Here is a 20,693-nt window from a genome sequence, read left to right on the forward strand (position 1 = left end):
GTTCAGCAGCTGCTTGTGAACGCAGCCCCGTCCCTCCATCTGCGTGTGTGTGTGTTTGTGTTTACACTGACTGTTGGCCCATTAGCTGTCCTCCACATGTGGGTCCATCTGGTTCATAATGGCCATATGGACCAGATGGACCCCCTCTCTCTCTCTCCAGGTGACTTAAAGTCTCTGTTAATTAGAGCCGATGTCTCATTTAGTCTGATTTCGACTCTTTTAATTTCTCACAGAGAAATTTTCATCCAAATGTGCCATTTAACTAATTAACTAATAGTGTAATTTGCGGCGGAGCCCCTGATTTTGTCTGTTTACCTCTTTCTGTCTCTGTTAGTGTTGACTCTAAAATAAAAGCAGTCTGTCTTTACCCAGGAGTTAGCCAGATCCTTTGAGGAGGGATCAGTCCAAGAAAACATTCAGGAATTCGTCGGGTTCGCTTCCTTCAGTCCCAGAAAGGATTTATTTCAAAACAAACAGTTTATGTGACACATGGTTTTTGTTCATTTACAGTCCCAGCCACTCTGAAGTGCTGCTCCCAGCTGGAGGCTCTCTGGCTGTGAGCCGGCTGGAATCCAGTTTCCAGCTATTATTCAGTCCCTCCAGGGTTGCGCCGGCTTTTTTGGGGATTGCTGCGGCCTAAAATGCCAGCGATGACAATGATTCCACGGCAGCTTCTCTCAAAAAACTCTGATGCATGATGCAATTTTTTGTAGGTGTTTTTGCAATGAAAATAGAGGACAATTTGAAGGCGACTTCTTGTAGTGAGAATAAAAACGCACTTTTGAGTTTGTGATTCGTACACCGAATAATTCTTTCAGCAAAGATCTCATGAAAAAGCCTCTGTTGTGGTTTCTGGTCTTGTCTTTTTTCAGCTGTTTTCAGCAAATCTTAGTGATTTTTTTTGTGGCACAAAAGTGTTTGTGTTCCACCTCAGTGTTGCATGCAGTAACAGTTTAGTTGCTGTGACCGGTCTTTCGCAGTAATTTTTGTTGGTAAATGTTAGACGTTTTTGTCATACACGTCTGCATTTTCACAATCAGAAACAAGGAAGTGAGTTTGGTGATGTAATGGGAGGGACGGATATTGTTGTATCGTTGTTCCTTATATTATGTTACTGGCAGCGTTTCAACCTGATGCGTTCAGCAGGGTATTTTACGAACCGACGCAGTCCGTTAGGGTATTATACTACCAGGCCAGGTGCTATCCAGTCGACTAGTGGCTTTTCATACCACTGTGATGGTAGCGTCCGGCTGCGTATCATACTGCTGCGAACGGTGGCATTCTGACCTTAAAACCACCGAAAAAGTAGCAGCATTTGACAATGAGAACGTGCTATACTTTATCCTATATACGTCTATTTTATTAGATCATTCCTTTGGCTTATTTTGTTTATGCATTTGTTTTATTTAATTTCTTTTTGAAGCACTTTGGTCAACGTTTGTTGTTTTCAAATGTGCTCTATAAATAACTCGAACTTGAAAAATTAGATTACACCAAATTTGAAAGAGAGACTGAATAAGTAATAGATGTATAAAAAGATATGTTTTCACTGGCCTCCGTGCTGCTTTCTACAGTTTACTGATCTCTTTTCTGGCTGTTGAAAAACCAAAATAACAAAAAGGCTTTAACTCAAACATTCATCATAACATTTAATAATTATTCCTAACTACCAGCACTTAGAGTGAATATCACTTTTACCTCATTTATATTGTGAATTGGCACAAAAGACTTTTTTCTTTAGTGGTTCTGTTTTGCATCTGTTTGGTAGTGACATTAAAGCAGCTAAACAGCCAACTGTTGAACTCATTTTCACCTCTCCACCCCCCCATTCAAGCTGATCACCTGGAGAGAGGTGAGAATGTGTACATCAGTCGCCTTTTCATGCAGCTCATACCCATTTGAATAGAGAGCCAACCTGGACCAGCACACAGTCAGTGTTGATGTGAGAGAGAAAAAAGACCCACAGAGGAGCATTTTTTTAAAAAATAAGTGTTTATTTTTGCAAACCCAGTGTGAAACCAGATGAAACAATGCAGAAATGAACGTGTGTGGATTGTTGGACGTTTGCTCACTTTCCGCTCGGTCCTCCTTTGTTCTTCACAATCAGTCTCTGCACTTCTGATAAGCCTGTAATGACTTCATTACAGAACTCACGGGTCAGTTTCATCTCCCAGAAGGCCCCTATGGCTCGGACAAGCTGCTGTCTTGTGCGCGGCTTAACCTCCTTTCGGATGAATTCTTTCATTGAGAGCCAAACCAGCTTGATGGGGTTCAGATCCGGTGACTCTGGCGGCGTCCTCACCCAGTTGATTCCCTCAGATGCGATGCAGGCTGCAGCGGCGGTGTGTTTTGGATCATTGTCCTGGAAAAAGCGGTGTTGTAACCCAAAATGCATCCTGATGTACGGTGCTGCAGCTGCTCTGATGATGTCGTTCTCAAAGTATTGTCTGTCCATGCTTCCCTCAAAGATGACCATTGGCCCCGCGCCGTGTCGGGATATCATTCCCCAAACATGGAGCTTAAAGGGATGTTTTCGCTGTGATTTGGCAACAAGGTGGCCCTTCCTGCGGAAACAGAGCTTGGCATCCTGCTCCAGAGTCACTGTTGTTTTGTCTGTAAACAGCACGTCGTGCCACGTCTCCCCAGACTCGAGCCACTGGAGAGCTTGCTTCAGTCTCGCCTCTTTGTTGAGCTCTTTTGTAATCTTGCAGGTGGTGGGCTTTCCGAATTTCCACCCCAGATTCCTGCGGGCGCGACGCACGCTGGTCAGACTAAGCTGAACACCAAAATCTGCTTCAATTTTCTGCTGCAGAGCTTGAGCCTTCATCTTATTGCTGCTCTTGGTCACTTCATCGATGGCCACCAGGATGTTACTGTGGGAATCAGAAAAAACATCAGACAAAGAAACACATTTCATACACAAAGAAAATCTCTCCAGCTGTTTCAGAGACTGTCAGTAAAACTCCGCTGTGGTGAGACTAGTTCCTTTTACCACTAGTTTAATCCTTTGAAACCTGAGAAAATTGCTTGATTTCTTTTAAAAATATGTAAAGACGGCAATGAGCAACTTAACAAGAAATGACCAAAAATTCACAAGAAATTAGTAAAAAGTTACAAGAAAATTACCTGATATTATGGGGAAAGGGGGTGTGGTTTAAAAATACAGAAAGGAAATGACCTGAAAAAATAAAATAAAATAATAATAACGTATTTCTTGTAACAATTGTAATAATTATTTTTTTTATTCATAGTTTTTCCTTGTTATTTGATAATTTCTTAATGATCCCTCTCTCTGTCTGTCTCTGTTATTTTCTTGTCACCTTTTACTAATTTTCTTGCATTTTCCGGGATATTTCATGCCAAGTTGCTTATTGCCGTTTTTCCCCATATTTTTGAAAGAAATCAAACCAATTAGTTCAGTGGTCAAATTTTTACATCTGAATGCAGCACAAGAAAATTGATGTCAATCCATCTTTCAAAGGGTTATTTTGCCTCGCTTCTTTGCAAAACTTAAAATCACAAAATCAGGGTATGTGAGTTTTCTCCCCTTTAAGCCGGCAGCAGAGGTAATAACAGCGCTGAATTGGCTTCTGAGTAAAAGAGCCTGACGGGACTATCGATAGGACGGGTGTGACATTTTAATAGCGTGTTATGTGTGCGACCCTCTGCGTGAGATTTAAAAAGCGGAGAGCAGTTAGCAGCTTACTCAGAGATAAACAGCAGCTGAAAATGTCCACAAATTGGCAAAATAAAGAGGTCCAGGAGCTTATTACTCTGCAATCAGAGAACGAGATCGGCAGCCATGTAACAGATGGTAGATGATTGTTACTGCCGTGATGTACGAGATACCGATGTGCTATTCAGGCCCGTCATGCTTGTTTTGCTTCCATGATGCCAGCATGCTGTCTAAAATCCCAGCAGCATAATGCAGACATTCTTTGGTTCTGTATAATAATGCAAAAAATGGACTTAACAGTGGACTGCTAGTGTTTTCAAGCAGTTTAAACTCTTTTGGCTACTCACTGGTGCAGTTTCCTCGGACATGAGTGGCGTGGTTGTCTCTCCTTGAAGTGATATCTCACAGTCCTCAGCGACACTTTGATGCCCAGATTGGCAAAATGCTGCTGGATCTCATGTGCTGATTTTCCACTCGCTCGCATGAGACGAATCTGTTGGGAGCTCTCTCTGTTGATGTGCGTCATCTCTGCTGTCTGTGGTGAGGCAGGTCAATGCTCCTCTTATAGAGCACACAGAGTGGGTGTGTCCAAACAAGTTTGCCACAGGTAGCCTAACCAATAAGAATCAAGCTTTCTCCTCCTAAACGACAGTCCCTCCGTCCCCCTCTGTTGTGTTAATAACTTGTAAATTTGATGTAAAAAAAAAACAAAAAAAAAAAACAGTGATCCTGAGAAGGTATTAGTTGAATAGGTGTTGATTTTCATTTTATAGAGAATTTTGCCTCTAAAACACAATGTGAATGTAAATCAGTTGTGTTAGTCCAACTAAAACTGGACTTTTAAAAAACAAGTTAATATGTTAGTCCAACAGATATCGGACCAAGTCTAATTTCTTGAACTCGGACTAACACACCCAGATAATGTGATTGGTTGAATTGGTTGAAGTCGAGCTATTCCATCATGTAAACACTTCAGGACCTAAACTGGACTCAGTGCTCTGCGTGTGCTCCCTGTCACTGCTTATGAGGTTATACTTATATATATATACTTATACTTTTTTTTAACATCACAGCCCAGCTAAATGTAGTACAGTCCAACAACAGCGGCACAGAAGCTAAGCAATGGACTGCTGTGGATGGGGCTGTTCTGGGAACTAAAAGAAAACTTGCTGCTGCAAATGTGACTGAATTGAATCAGTTGCATTGTACCATTCTCAGAGTGTTTTTAAAACCAAAAATTGCTAGCTGGGTACTCGGACAAGGACAGTAGTCCAATCAAATGGCCTACTTAACTGTGCATGTAAACGAGTGTCTGTAGCAAAAATCCCCCTCTGTGCTTATTTCATGAAATGAATGAAGTGTATCAAGATAAGGTATGAAAGAAAATTAAGTGCTTTGTTCAGGCGTTACACAGAAAATTGTACTCAGAGTAACAAAAGCCCTTTCACTCAGACTGCGGGAGGCTGGGGTACTTGTAAGGATGACAAACCGATGGCCCATTAAGTGCAAACAAAAAGGTAGACTCTAATGCTAATGATGTTTTCAGCAAGAAGCAGAATACAAGAGAGTTCAACTCTGCAGTCGGCTTCACAGAATGCTGCTTTTTGAGTAAAAACACATTACACTGTAAAGACCAGCACCACATCACAAACATCTCAGAGAAGCACTGAACTAATCTGACCAATAATTACACAGCTTCTCAAACATTACAATATAAAATCAGCGCATGTAATTATTAAACGTGTGGACGAAAAAGAGAGAGAACAGGCTGCACAGGTGAGATTATACATTTAATAAGCATGAGCTTATTCTTTTTGGGGGTACTGTTTCAGTCAGTGTTGCCTGATTTCATTGCAGCTTTTCTTAAAAATTCTGATAGTGAAAATGGAAATTGCATATTATTGGCATGTTATCCTCGTTGTTTAGTTTTATTTTTTAATACATAGTAACATGAATCCAAATTAATTAATTAACTAATTTGCCTTTTGCAACAACTCCTCTATCTAAAAGTGGATTTTATGCTGTCACCCACCTGAAAAGCAAGTACAAGTCAAGAATGCATCCTGATACTAAAGCCCCTTTTCTGCTGTACAAAAAAAAACACCAAATCCACCCACAACTGTCTTTTTAACGTAATGGGAAAGGTTATAATCAGCACTCACATTCTGATCAAATGACTCTGCAGTAGTCACAGGTGTTTATTGGCTCTGGCTCTGATCGTCACTGATGGAAACACAACACCCGGGTGAATATGTTGATTTTAGCCCCTTAACCTGCGTAATGCCATGACGGGCTGCAACTAATTACCATCCATCTCCACCTAAGCTGCGGTCAATCATCAATCCAAATTAGTCTGCACAGAGTTTGGAAGACAGACTGAATAAGTAAGAAAAATATAAAAATTAGTTTCACTGGCCTCCATCCATGCGGCCTAAAAAGGTATGATGGCTCTCTATGGAGTCCCTGCTCTCTCTCTCCTTTGACCAAGATGTCCTTGTACTGAAAAACATTGAAGAACTTGTGAGTTTGATGTGAGGGACTGCTGTGATTAAAGTGTAGTGATTGGTCAAATTTGCAGAAATGTTGCGGTGAATCAACAAAATTGCAAGGTTGTGCAGAATTCACAGTAATTGCATTAATTGTTGCAACAGTGGCCTCCACAGTATCTCGGAGGGGCTTAAATCTACAGCCCAAACACCACTGGTATTGTCTTGTACTCGGCCGATTAGATGTGTCGGCACACAGTCCTTTTTACCGCTTTTGTTATGACTGCAAACAACCAGTCCCAGAAATTGCGGTCTCGAAAATGCAGCGGAATCGTCTCTATTATAGTTTTTGATTGAGCTGCTGGAGACGCATTATACCAATTTTGTTAGATTCAAAGAAAATTGCTGTGTATTGTGTTATTGGCTGTAATTACCACACCAAAAAAAAGAGGCAAGGGAACAGAGCGAGAAAGTGTGTCTTACCTGCCAATATAAGTAGCAGATGATCGTTAACACACTTTTACCCGATTTCACCATTTACATTAAATTCATGAAAGAAGACAACAAAAGCATTTTTTTTGATGGTAAACGTATAAAATTTGACAAAATCAGTGAAGAGTCACCACAGTGTGCTCTTTATTCCCTGAGCGAGAAAGTCACCAGACTCCCCAATTTTCTACATTAAGCTTTTCTTCCGTTAGAAGTATTCCATTTTATAGCGCTTATAAATTTTATTGCGTGGCATGTACAATTACCTGAGATTATGCTGATTATTTTGATGATCGTGTAAAAAAAGAAAGACAAATATATAGAAAAATGGACTGATACATTAGTGGATCTCAGATTGATCTTGTGCTTTAACCTATCTGTGCATTCATTGCATCATTGTTGAAACATAGAGAAACAACGTAACTGCTGTAACGTACAAATTTAACATATCCATGGTTTTGCAGAAATGTACAATGCCAACATTTATTGTGGCAATTGTGTTGTTCCATGACAATAACGAGCTCTTAACTTAAAGTATGCACTTTTTCATACACATCAAATATGATCAGAACCGCTGATTTCAGTGAGCAACCATGAAGTCAAATGGTTGCACTACATCTCCAATCATACATAAAGCATTGCTACTGGTTTCAACACATGGTCGCTGTTTACTCACTGAGATTGAACCCCTTTATCACTCTCACACCAGATATTAGACAGGTACATCACCGTTTATCCTCAGGGACGACGGAAAGATAACAGTCTCTGCATCATACATTTAGACCGGCTCCTCTGTTTGTATTCATTCTTAAATTCAGACTACTTACAATTATTGTATTGTTTAACAAGATGAATATTTCATGCAAGTCAGCACAGAGCCACATCTGCCAAGAAGTAGCGTGATCCCAGCAGACACCGGGAAATCACTTTAAAAGAATAAACATCTTTCTGTTGATCCTAATGTTCATTAAAAATGTAATATCTCCAGAAACTTTTGTTTAACTAGATGTAGATTCATGAAAGCCAAATCTACTTAATAAACAACTTTAATCCATGAATTACACAGAGCCACATTGGACCAGACATTAGCCAGATCCCAGCAGATACCGTTAATTAAAAAAAAAGTTCCTGTTCATTAACGACTTAAACTTAATAAGCCAACAATTCTATAGTTTAACAAGATGGAGGTTCATTAAAACCAAATCTCCATAGTAAACACTGTAATCCATGAATTAGACAGAGCCGCACTTCTCCGGATTTAGCCTGATCCCATGGGTAATTTAGAAAGAGCTCGTTACAGCTCAACATGTTTGCAGATGTCTATTAAAACCTTGAAACCAGGAGAGTAGATGAGAGAAGAGGAAATAGGAAAAGGAGTAACGAGAGGAAACAAAGACAAAAGATTGACAACAACAAGGAGAGGAAAGATGGAGGAGCAGAGGGAAAAGGAAAGAAGGAGCACACTTACTAAGAAAGATGATTACGGGGATAAAGCCGGGATGAAGAGTGGAAACAAGAAAAGAAAACAAGATTACAATAAACAAAGATTAACCACACTGATCACACAACTAAACATTTGTTTACAGAACCAACTGTTCCATTAAACAACAGTTTGTTGACCAACTTTGTTTTGCCAAACTTAATTATTGAACTGCAGTCTGGTGAAAGCCGAGCTGGAGGGAAACCAAAGCAAACGCCAGATTCTAAAAATTGCTGTGCAGAGTATTAATCACATTGTTGGGATCACACACCAACATTGTGGGGACATCTGAGTCCCCTAGGTCAAGGGTTAAGTAATTTTACTGTTGTAAACTGAGCTGGAAGAATACCAAATACACTGTAGATTTGTAGACATCATCATGTTGTGAGGACAATTACCTGTTCACACAAATACATTGTGAGGACTCCCAAGCATCTTACTCCTCCTTGTTTTTGTGGGGTTTTTTGTTTGTTTTTTAAATGTAGACATAGTTTTATGGTTAGAATTAGGTTCAACGTTTGTTAGTGGTTATGGTCAACCTCCAGAGAAATCACGTCAGTACAATGTCCCTATAAGTGACAAAGACAAACGTGTGTCTTTTCAGGAAAAGCAGCGCTTCTTGACTGATGTCCTCCACGAGGTGATGCTATTGGATGGCCTAAGTTCGTCCCACCCGATCTCCCAGGAGGTGGAGCAGGCGACGGACATCGACCGAGTCTTTGATTGGATCGCCTACAAAAAGGTACCGATCACAGCGAATTAAATGTAATTAATTTATCAGTGTTCATGCTTTCTCGTTACTTTGTTTGAATGTGTATTTCTCCGTACTGTCTGCAGGGGGCGGCGTTGATCCGGATGCTGGCTAACGTGATGGGACAGACGCTGTTCCAAAAAGGACTCAATGTAAGTTCATGTCGTCCTGCAGGTCCAGCTGTGTACACAGAGGTTTTTATATCTGAGGACAACAGGGAGAGGCACAGTTTGGCTTTAATGTGGTTTGTCACCTGGATTCAGACAGAAACTGTGTGTGTGCTCGCGTGTGTGCTCGCGTGTGTGCTTGCGTGTGTGTGTTTAGCAATATTTTGGCTAAACCCTGACAGTTTGGAGCAGACTGAGTATACAGATGGACGGTGAATAAGTGGATTTGGCTGCAGGGGCAGTTTGAGAGGAAGTTTTGCTGTTTTTTTTTTTCTGCTGTAAAACAATATTTCAATCCAGTTTGACTGACCTGGATACAACCTTTGAGCAGGCACTTTTTAAAGTGTGCTGTGGCTACAATTTGAATAGTCAAAGGACAGATATTTGGTATCCTCAATACGACAATATATTGCTCCATCATCATTGCATCTTTGTAAAACAGACTTTTATTGTCTTTCAGGTGCAAATTGGCAGTAATGTTATAGAGTCACATTTATAGCAGTCGAGCTGAAAAGAAAAGAATACATTTACGCTGTAGTGAAGTAAAAAGTAGTTTACTGGCTCAAAAATATAAAGAGTAGAGGTACAGTTTAAAAAAAGGAACATGAAAAGTACCCGCTCCTTAGAAAAACTACTTTTTTTTTACTCCCATGTGTTTTACTTGTAATACGTTACTACCCGCCGCTGCAATCTCCACCTCATAAGATTCAACACCTCCCGCAGGCGGTGGGTTTCAGAGGTTCGGGGATGTTTGCAGTGTGACAGAAGAACATGAAAAAATAAAATTCAGTTTAATGAGGTACCATAAGTTCCTTGGAATTATGTTTCCAGCTTCATCGCAGTTTACTTAGGGACAAGTTCAAAGTAGAATTCAATAAATTGATCCACTGTGGAGAATGTCGGCGCTGGCTGTTGTACAAAGTGATGAAACATGAATCAGAGAGAAAGCAAGAGGTAATGTGAGGGGACAGGTTCTTTTTTTCTCTTGGCTTTATATTGAGAGTAATAAATTTTTCTCACACACGCAGACCACTGAAAGATACGGCAGATTGTAGAGTAGATAACAAACAACATGTGTGGCGTTCATCACGCGGCGTGCTGCATTATTTAGCGATGTGTAGCTGCTAACCGGCTCTCTGATGCGTCACACTGGTTGATGCTAATGTCTTAGAAACATCAGAAAACTGAGAATGAACTTTGAATTTATTAATACAGAAGTGAGGGAATTTTTATTCACAGAACTGGAGGAAAACTGTCAGCAGTTAATGTAAAAATGATGTCATATGATGTAAGGTGAAAGTGGGTTAAATATAGTTTTTGTTCCCCTGCATGCGTGCACACACACACACACACACACACACACACACACACACACACACACACACACACACACACACACACACTGCTGGATCAGCAGTGTTTTATATAGAATCTGGTTCTCAGTGTGTTCCAGGTCACTGACAGTTTCTGCAGGAAAATCAGGACAGTGTGTGTGTGTGTGGGACAGTGTGTGTGTGTGTGTGTGTGTGTGTGTGTTACAGGTCCATATACAATGCTGAACACGACACCACACCACCTATATTAGTTTCAGTCCTTCAGTCGTTCTCTGTTTATTGTTTGTGCAAAAACAAAATAATAGAGAACCGCAGGAATGAGTCATTTTGGTTGGAAGACTGAAATAAGGTCTGTGGTTAACACAAGCTTAAGATACTTTCTCGTTTTGTTCTACGACACAAATTATGAACTCTAAATGTTTGCCGTGCCACGCCGAACACAGCCTCGTAGTCATGGCGACACGACTTTAGTGTAGTTAGTTATATCTGTAGCATGAGATGGGTTTGGGTAGCGTATCCTGGACACACCTGTAACAGATATTCACGGGCGGACAGGGAGTTTTTAGAGCCTGCAGGTTTCCAGCTGGCTGCAGAAAGTGGCAGATTTGGCTTGTCGATGAACACGTTTGATGTGTCGATGAAGAGTGCAGGTCAAGGATCGTGTCATCTTCACATTTGGGAAAACCGTCCTCATCAGCAGCCAGGAATCTTTCACCTCCCAGCTCTTTATAACGAATGTATTTAAATGAAATTATTATCACTCGCACTCATCTTTATCTCACTCTTATCAGGTGGGTTTATGTGCATCATGCTGCTGTTTGTGTTGCTTTTATCTCAGGTCAGCTTTAGTGAAGGTGAGAGTTATCAGAAACACACACACACACACACACACACGGTGCCGTTATCATGTGTGTCATCTCGGTCCAATAAAGAGCTTCTCTTGCCTTATCAACCACCACACACACCATGACACCTGACTGAGAAATCTTCTGTATCGCTGAGGAGCAGATTAGCAGTCTTTCTCTGTAGGTGTTCTGTCTTATCTTGTTCTACTTTCCTCCCATTTCTAGTTTTATTATAAACCCAACCGTCCACCAACCTCACTAAGCTTTTATTACCCGATCCACTGCAGCAAGAATGAGATTTATACCTGCGAAGCACACACACGACGCCAGACACAACCGTCAGTGACCAATACCAGGCAGAAAACGAAGCTGCCGCATCACTGAACCCTTTGAAAACAGAGCAAATTGGCTTGATTTCTTTTAAAACAGAGGAAGAAAGTAATGAGAAACGACAGAACAACAAATGACCCAAGCGTTATTAAGAAATTAGTTTAAACAAAAACACAAGAAAATTACCTGAAAATAAGTTTTAAACAAAGGGAAGTTGCTGCAAAAAAGGGCCTAAAAATTATAATAATTTTGTAACATAGTTTTAAAGAGACCACTAACCCAAACCATGAAAACAAATAAAAAGCAGATACTGAGGATTTTAGGACATTTCTAGGATTTTATGGATTTTTCTAGGATTTTAGGACATTATGGTTTAGCTAGGACCTCTGTCAAGGGTGTGGGGCACTTTTTTTAATCAAGCCGCTCTATTTCCATGCTGTTTTATGCACTTTGGTAAAAGTACAAAAAAACTCCCAGTATGAATCATTTTATTTTTATTGTGAATGTGACTTTGAAAATGTTTGGGGGACAGATTTGCCCGGTGGCATCACTGATATGGAGACTCAGTTTTCCCTCAAATTGTATATTGTGTCATTAATAATTAGTATTTACTAGATGAGTTTCATTACTGCATGATGACAGTATATTGCAAATGCAGAGCTACTGATGTGCTAAAGCTCTGACCTGTTCTCTGTTTTTCTTTCCAGGATTATCTTCTGAGTCACATGTACAGCAACGCAGCCAGAGACGACCTGTGGAGCAAACTGTCTCAGGTAACAATCTGTTCACCTGTCTGAACCACCCCTCCCCGCCCCCGGAGGCTCCAGAGCAGGGCAGTGATACCTCTCACAGTACAGTGTTAGTGCCTTGATCCAGAGCGGGCAGCACCTGCAGTGGGGGAGGCTAAAGGTGATCCAGTCCCTCTGAAGGTCTTGGCTCAGCCCTGATAGCCGGGGGTTAAAACCTGAAACTGCTCCACATTCGTCTCTTTGGGGGTTTGAGACAGACGGGGCTGTTTATTATTTAAGGTAGCCATCCTAATGAAGGCTAGAGAGACGCTCGTTAAGACCAGCTTCATGAGACAGGGCGGCGAGGGAAAAAGTCCTGTTGCCATGGTAACATGACTGACAGGTGGCAGCAAGGCTTGCTTTTCTTGTTTGTCCTGCACGCAGGGAGCTTCAGGAAAAGCGTCTGTTTGATCAGATTCATCTTTGTTAGCGCCGTTCGTCACACTGAGACGGCTCGTTAATGAGCGGCCAGCCAGTCACAGCTCCAATTACCTGAGAGTCAAGTGACTTTGAACTATGTATTAATTAACCTTTTACCAGTTACTGAGGGTGGAGAATGACCTAATTAAAGGAACACATCACCCCTCACATGATCATTCGTGTATCAGCTGTTCACCCTGTGATGAAAACTTTCTCGTATGCCTCCATGGTGAACGAAGTTTTCAAAAACAGAGAAAATTCTTGATGAACTGAGATGAACAGCGGCTACGTTTAACAGCAGAAAAGCGATATCAAAATATCAGTTTACAAACTCTCACACAACTCATGTAGTATAATCCAAGTCTTATTTATCCCCAAAACATGCATTTCACTAAAACGTCACAACTTTAAACTAAACTGAAATTAAAACTTTTCAGTGTTCTCCTCAATGCCAGACTCCACTGACAGAAACAGTAATTTTACCTCTCTGAGCACAGGAGCTGCTAGTCTACTGCTGCCTCATCAGTTAATTAGTTTGTGTTATCGCCTGACTTGACTGAATCCAAATTAACCCTTTATAACACCAAAGTCACATGATAACACAAACGAACCAGTTGATTGAGGCGATGGTGGACCAGCAGCTGCCATGGTCAGTGAGGAAAAAACACTGTTTTTATTTTTGTCAATGGAGTCTGGCTTTGAAGAGGACATAGGTAAGTTACGCTTTTAGTTCAGTTCCCCCGTCTCTGTTTCGGACGTTGTGAGTATACGACTGGATAAAAGACATTTAAATTATATGATAGCTTTCCTGTTCATCAAAAATGTTCTCACTTTTTGGATTCGTCGTTCATGGTGGAGGCATGTGAGAAAAACTTTTTTTTTTTCACAAATTCAACGTAACACGCAGTGATTAAATGATAAACTAGTGATGATTTGGGGGATGAAGTATGTCTTTCTTAATCACTGATTGTTCATATTCTTTTTTTTTTTTTTCCCAGGCCATGCGTTCAGAGGGGCGGGATATCGATATTGGACAGATGATGGACAGGTGGACTCTACAGATGGGCTATCCCGTTGTTACAATCAGCAAGAACCAATCCGAGCAGCTCCCCACTCATTACATCACAATTAACCAGGAGCACTTCCTGTACGGGCAGGAAGTCAAGAGCAACAACAGGTTAGCGTTTAACATCTTTTTTACACTGTTAATGTCAGTGCAAATATATCAAGTTTTTCTATTGTTTTGACCTTCAACCTTTCAAATATGGAGCAAAAACTACAAAATGTGTATTAATTCCAAAATTAGTTATTGATTAAAATTATTTAGCAAGTGGTAAAATGTAAAACATTTTTTGTTTACAGCTTCTCTAATAAGTAGAATTCCTTGAAAATTGAGGGTTAAAAATATATGAAGATGTATGACGACTCTACACTTGTAACTTTTGTCATAGATACGTCCATATGCGACTGTGATCCAAATGTAAAAAAATGATGGCCCAACAAACTTCACAGAGGTCTTAAAAGGTCCAAATTGAAGGACCAAATTCAAAATGGATCACAGAAATGTGTTTTACGATTTGATTGGACCCGATAATTTAAAAAAATATACATAGAGACACCTAGGAGAGATACCAGCCAAGCTGCAGACCAAGACCCACAAACAACAAAATCCGTTATTTTTTCAGCAAGTCATCACTGAAAAAACAACAGCAGTCAAATGTGGGTGTTTTTAGGTATCTGTCACTGCTTTTCCTCCGGGGATAGTGCCTCAAAAAGTGTTTTTTTTTTTTGTTTTTTTTTACAGTGACACTGCTGCTTTATCAGCAGGGATTGTGCCACAAGAGCGAGATTTATAGCCAAAACATGATCCTTTCCTTTTAGTGCCTAACCACACATGAATTACTATATAATAATGTCCAAATGTGACGTATTTAAGGTTTGCAGAAACGTATAGTGCCAACAGTTATTTTTTTGGTGGTTTTCTTTTCATCTTTGGGATGCTTTCAAAGCGGGCAACAGGAATAAGTAGAAAAGGGAGAAATTGGCCACTTAGGACATTTGAATAGAAAACAATGCTGTCAAACAGATTTTGCCACTGACACTCACGTGGTATTCAGTTAGGACTCGGTATAAGGCTCTAAGAAAAATTAGTCTGGATCTTGCAGTCTCTCAGGGACACCAGCTGGCCTTTATATATCATATTATAAAGTAATTCACCACTGAGAGGATCCTCCCACAACTCTTTGTTTCACACCTCAATAAGTTTGTCGTGCATTTTCTCCTGAAAAAGCACTTTTCTAGTTTTTCTTCACATTCTTTACCACCTTTACATCATTTATATTTCATTTATATTTGATTCATACTATGTTTTATTCACATCCTTCACAACCTCTGGAGTTTATTCTCTTCGCTGTTTTATCGACCCACTTTCTCCTCCATCAATTCTTCATCAGCTCCTTTCCTCCTTTTTTTTACCTGTTGTTCACCTCTTTTCTTTTCTCTTTCTTTTCCTTCTGTCATGTCTTTGTACCGTAGCTGACACTTACAATCGCTCTGACCTACTCAGTTTCTCACCAAAAGTTTCTTTACCTCTTTCATTTCACAGCTCCCTCCTCTTCTGTTCCCCTTTTCCTCCTTTCATCTGGAGTCTTTTGTGTTTCACTTGAGCTCCTCTGCTCAGAGTCGCTCCCAAGGTCTCGTCAGCTGATGAACTGAAGGTGTTTGTTGTAGGCGGAGCTGAACTCTTTCTTTTGTGTTAGTTGATTCTTGCGGGGCTGCTTTCCGACACACTCGGTGGTCCCGGGGCGTTCACCAACACTTGTAAAGAGAAACTGTTGTTGTGCTTTTAGCTGAAGTGTCAGTGGATCGAATCAGAGGCCGCCTCTGCTGTTTGATCCTGCAGAGCTGCGTTCAGCAGCGCGGCAGTGTCCCACAGTGTTACACGCTGTTTACTTAAACTCCTGATTTATTCATTTATTTGCTTTTTTATTTACATGCAGGGAAACAGAGAATTCTTAGAGATACATGAGAAAAAATGAAATAGCACAGGACAGCCTAGGAGCTCTCTCTAACTACCAGTGACACCAAACAGTGGTTGGCCTTTATGTCAGCGCAACACTGTGACTAAAATCCTTGAATACCTGCAAAACTCAAAGCCATGCATCTGCCAACAGCAGTCAGTCTTTAGACCTGCTTACAGTACAGTAACTGCTCTTGACACTATTGACCCTCCGATAAAAAGCAGCGTTTTTCCTGCTGTGAATCTATTCAAGGATTTTAAGAACGCTGTGTTCAATAAGGTGGCTTTGATGATTGTGTTTACAGCTGGGAAAGGGCCAGACTGCTACTGTTGATGGTTGATTTTTACACAAGCATCACCGTTAACCCCCCTGCTTTTTTGATTTCTGTTTGTTATTTTGGGGGCATTTGTATGCCCTAATTATTTAATCATAAAAGAGAGATGACTGTAAATGAGAGATACAATGCATGCATCGTTAAGTGCTTCAAAATAAAAAATGCAACACAAAAGCAAAGGTTGACAATATTAGACAATCAAAAAGACATTCTGTGATGAAGAAAATATAAAAATTGAAGGTTAAAAGTACAGAAACAAGTAAGAATAGTAAAAATGAGAGAATTCATATAAAATACTAATTTTAAGAATTACGTTTAAAAGACAGACTAAATAAATAACTGCATCAACTGCAATTTAATAATGTTCACCGAGTCCACATTTTAAAGGGTATTCCATAAGTTTGGAGCATCGTTAACAAAAGCTGGACTCGTGCTTATAATTGTGTATATTAAAAAAAAACATCTGAGAGCTCATGAAGGATGACAAACTTTTAAAACAACCTTAAAATCTGTTCTAAAAAATACATATAACATATAACTGGTTTGCATAAATGTACATTGTCAACATTTATTCTGGCAATTGGGTTGCATAGCAACACTGAAGTACGGTAGACTGGTTTCCAGTAACATGCCCTTTACTGCTGGAGTGAAGTGAAAAGTTACATGCTTATTCCCTTTAGGGACATTAAAGTTTTACTTACTGATATTCTTCATAATACTTGTGAATATTTAATTGAGTTTCTGAGTATGTGATGATGTGTGACTGAATTGTCTTCTTGTAATGTCCCATATAGATTTTTTTCTTGCAAAAGAAGTCTTGAAATAATGAGACTTCCTGAGTATATAAAGCTTTAAACTCGTCACTTAACAGCCGATCACTCCTTACTAATTAACTGACAGCTAGCCATCTGTCTCTTAAAGAAAATAATTATTTTTATTTAAATAAAAATGTCTTTTCAAACTTTCTGTCACATTTCTTTAAGTGTTAAGGTGACATTTTAAACATCACAGTCGATTCTTTGTCAAACACTTAACATTCTTCTCCTTCGCCAGTTCTCTGGCGGTTTGAGGGAGACGTTTCAAATTTGCGTCTTTTATTTTCTCTGCATCAAACAAAGCGACGCAGCGAGGCAAATAAATGCTTTTAAAAGAACCGAGCTGACAGAAAAAGAGACAAGGAGAAACCAGAGGACAGCTAACGATAAGGTCGAGCTAATGATACTGAAAATAAATCAAACAGGGTCTCAGTGTGGATGTAAACACATTACGGCTCGTCTCTGTGATTGTGCCTAAAGAGAAAAGAAGCTGCGTCACCTGACAGGTAAACAGAGACATGATTGGAGGACGAGCGGCTCTATGTTTGATTTAATGCAAAACAGGACAGTGATGAATTATTCACGAGTTCACACAAGTTTATTTATATACTGCTTTACCTTTCTAAAGCACATATCACAAAGTGTTTGACGGGAATAATTAAAATGCAAAATAAGTTGAAAAGCAGGGTGACATTCACACAAACTACAAAGAAAAAAGAAAGATGACAATTTCACACCTTCAGATTAATAAAAGGAAACATTGGAGAAACTCAGTAATTATTATGAAGGCGGATTCATTTGTTTAATTTAAATTTTTAATGGTAGTTTTGAATGAATACAGTCGCATCAGTGTGAGGTCTTTGACCAAAATCTTCATGGAGCCGTGGCTGAAGTTTATTTTAGGAGATCCTCTTATTCGCTGTCTGAAGTGTAAATTACACTTTCCATATTTAGCCACTAGAGTCCTTGTCCTCTGGGGACTTCTTGTGGACATTTAAGACTGCAAAGACAGTGGTGCTTTTATATACAGTGCCTTGCGAAAGTATTCGGCCCCCTTGAACCTTTCAACCTTTCACCACATTTCAGGCTTCAAACATAAAGAAATAAAATTTTAATTTTTTGTCAAGAATCAACAACAAGTGGGACACAATCGTGAAGTGGAACGAAATTTATTGGATAATTTAAACTTTTTTAACAAATAAAAAACTGAAAAGTGGGGCGTGCAATATTATTCGGCCCCTTTACTTTCAATGCAGCAAACTCACTCCAGAAGTTCAGTGAGGATCTCTGAATGATCCAATGTTGTCCTAAATGACTGACGATGATAAATAGAATCCACCTGTGTGTAATCAAGTCTCCGTATAAATGCACCTGCTCTGTGATAGTCTCAGGGTTCTGTTTAAAGCGCAGAGAGCATCATGAAGACCAAGGAACACACCAGGCAGGTCCGAGATACTGTTGTGGAGAAGTTTAAAGCCGGGTTTGGATACAAAAAGATTTCCCAAGCTTTAAACATCTCAAGGAGCACTGTGCAAGCAATCATATTGAAATGGAAGGAGTATCAGACCACTGCAAATCTACCAAGACCCGGCCGTCCCTCCAAACTTTCATCTCAAACAAGGAGAAAACTGATCAGAGATGCAGCCAAGAGGCCCATGATCACTCTGGATGAACTGCAGAGATCTACAGCTGAGGTAGGAGAGTCTGTCCATTGGACAACAATCAGTCGTACACTGCACAAATCTGGCCTTTATGGAAGAGTGGCAAGAAGAAAGCCATTTCTCAAAGATATCCATAAAAAGTCTCGTTTAAAGTTTGCCACAAGCCACCTGGGAGACACACCAAACATGTGGAAGAAGGTGCTCTGGTCAGATGAAACCAAAATCGAACTTTTTGGCCACAATGCAAAACGATATGTTTGGCGTAAAAGCAATACAGCTCATCACCCTGAACACACCATCCCCACTGTCAAACATGGTGGTGGCAGCATCATGGTTTGGGCCTGCTTTTCTTCAGCAGGGACAGGGAAGATGGTTAAAATTGACGGGAAGATGGATGGAGCCAAATACAGGACCATTCTGGAAGAAAACCTGTTGGAGTCTGCACAAGACCTGAGACTGGGACGGAGATTTATCTTCCAACAGGACAATGATCCAAAACATAAAGCCAAATCTACAATGGAATGGTTCACAAATAAACGTATCCAGGTGTTAGAATGGCCAAGTCAAAGTCCAGACCTGAATCCAATCGAGAATCTGTGGAAAGAGCTGAAGACTGCTGTTCACAAACGCTCTCCATCCAACCTCACTGAGCTCGAGCTGTTTTGCAAGGAAGAATGGGCAAGAATTTCAGTCTCTCGATGTGCAAAACTGATAGAAACATACCCCAAGCGACTTGCAGCTGTAATTGGAGCAAAAGGTGGCGCTACAAAGTATTAACGCAAGGGGGCCAAATAATATTGCACGCCCCACTTTTCAGTTTTTTATTTGTTACAAAAGTTTAAATTACTCAATAAATTTCATTCCACTTCACGATTGTGTCCCACTTGTTGTTGTTTCTTGACAAAAATTTAAATTTGATATCTTTATGTTTGAAGCCTGAAATGTGGCGAAAGGTTGCAAGGTTCAAGGGGGCCGAATACTTTCGCAAGGCACTGTATGTCTGATGGGACAGATATGCTTCTACTTTTTTTAAAACAGCCAATCACAACAGCATGTTTCACTCACACACAACCTGAAGCGTCATTTAAAGCCCAGTTCGAAAGATTTGCAGTGAGGTTGTGCAGGTTTGCAACATTCTGAAATCTGCTGCCACAATCACATTTTGCATTTTTGTAACTTTCGTTAAGTATGCTACTGGAATATATATATTTTGTTTGGTTATTATAACACCACACTGTCAGAGCGCTGTCTTGGTGTTTACAGAGCAGCAGAACTTCAGGCGTGAAACTTTAGGTCTAAAAGTTTGCGTTCTCTAACAAACAGCTGCTCCTCCCATCTATCGATCTGATCAGCTGTAAACGGATCATAAGGTCAAATAAATGTTAATTAATGCAGTGTCCCTTCTCGAATAAATAAATTATAAAATTACAAATTACAAGTGGAGGCTTGCCTGCTCCAGCCCCAGGTTTAAGTCAGGGTTAGCCCACTTATGAATGTGCTGATGTGAAACTCTCTAAGCCTCAGGCCAACTGCTTGATTAGCCTGAAGCTAAGTGCAAAGTGAAAAGGGCCGTGATGCTACTCTTACTTCAGTTAAAGACCTGAGCGTTTCCTCCACCACAGACCAAAGTCCCGGCATCTTCTGTGAGCAGAGCTCGTGTCTGTGACAGGACATCGTCTTTCACTAACACACAGCATACTGGATAAAAGCAGCGTCTGTCTGTCAGGTCGGGTCTCACACTCTGAGCTTCACATTAAAGGTTTATTTCTGAAACTCAAGTTTTTAACATTTGGCGAAGAATCGTCGGAGGAGTTTCTGAAGTTTCCCTTGAACGTATCAACACAGTAAAGCTTCCTTTCTCTACCTACAGTGTGTGTGTGTGTGTGTGCGTGCGTGTGTGTGCGTGCGTGTGTGTGTGTGTGTGTGTGTGTGTGTGTGTGTGTGTGTGTGTGTGTGTGTGTGTCAGCTGGTTTCTGCCTTTGATGAATAAACCATTAACACACACACACACACACACACACACACTCACACTGTTGTCTAAAATAAACAGGCTTCATTTCCATCAAATATTAATAGACACATTCTGCTGTCCATGCT

At 40.3% G+C, this 20,693-nt stretch overlaps 1 protein-coding gene across 1 annotated transcript in view; it reads left to right on the top strand.

Moving 5' to 3' along the window:
* The window catches only part of LOC121961419 (thyrotropin-releasing hormone-degrading ectoenzyme-like), a 185,468-nt gene that overhangs the window by 134,491 nt on the left and 30,284 nt on the right, over window positions 1-20,693 (top strand). Inside the window, exons 8-11 of the mRNA XM_042511407.1 lie at window positions 8,736-8,873; window positions 8,969-9,034; window positions 12,266-12,331; window positions 13,765-13,943. Coding sequence (XP_042367341.1) covers window positions 8,736-8,873; window positions 8,969-9,034; window positions 12,266-12,331; window positions 13,765-13,943 — 449 coding nt within the window. The remainder of the gene's footprint in view (window positions 1-8,735; window positions 8,874-8,968; window positions 9,035-12,265; window positions 12,332-13,764; window positions 13,944-20,693) is intronic.

This window comes from Plectropomus leopardus, chromosome 22 (genome assembly GCF_008729295.1).
Source record: "Plectropomus leopardus isolate mb chromosome 22, YSFRI_Pleo_2.0, whole genome shotgun sequence".
Taxonomy (NCBI): Eukaryota; Metazoa; Chordata; class Actinopteri; order Perciformes; family Serranidae; genus Plectropomus; species Plectropomus leopardus.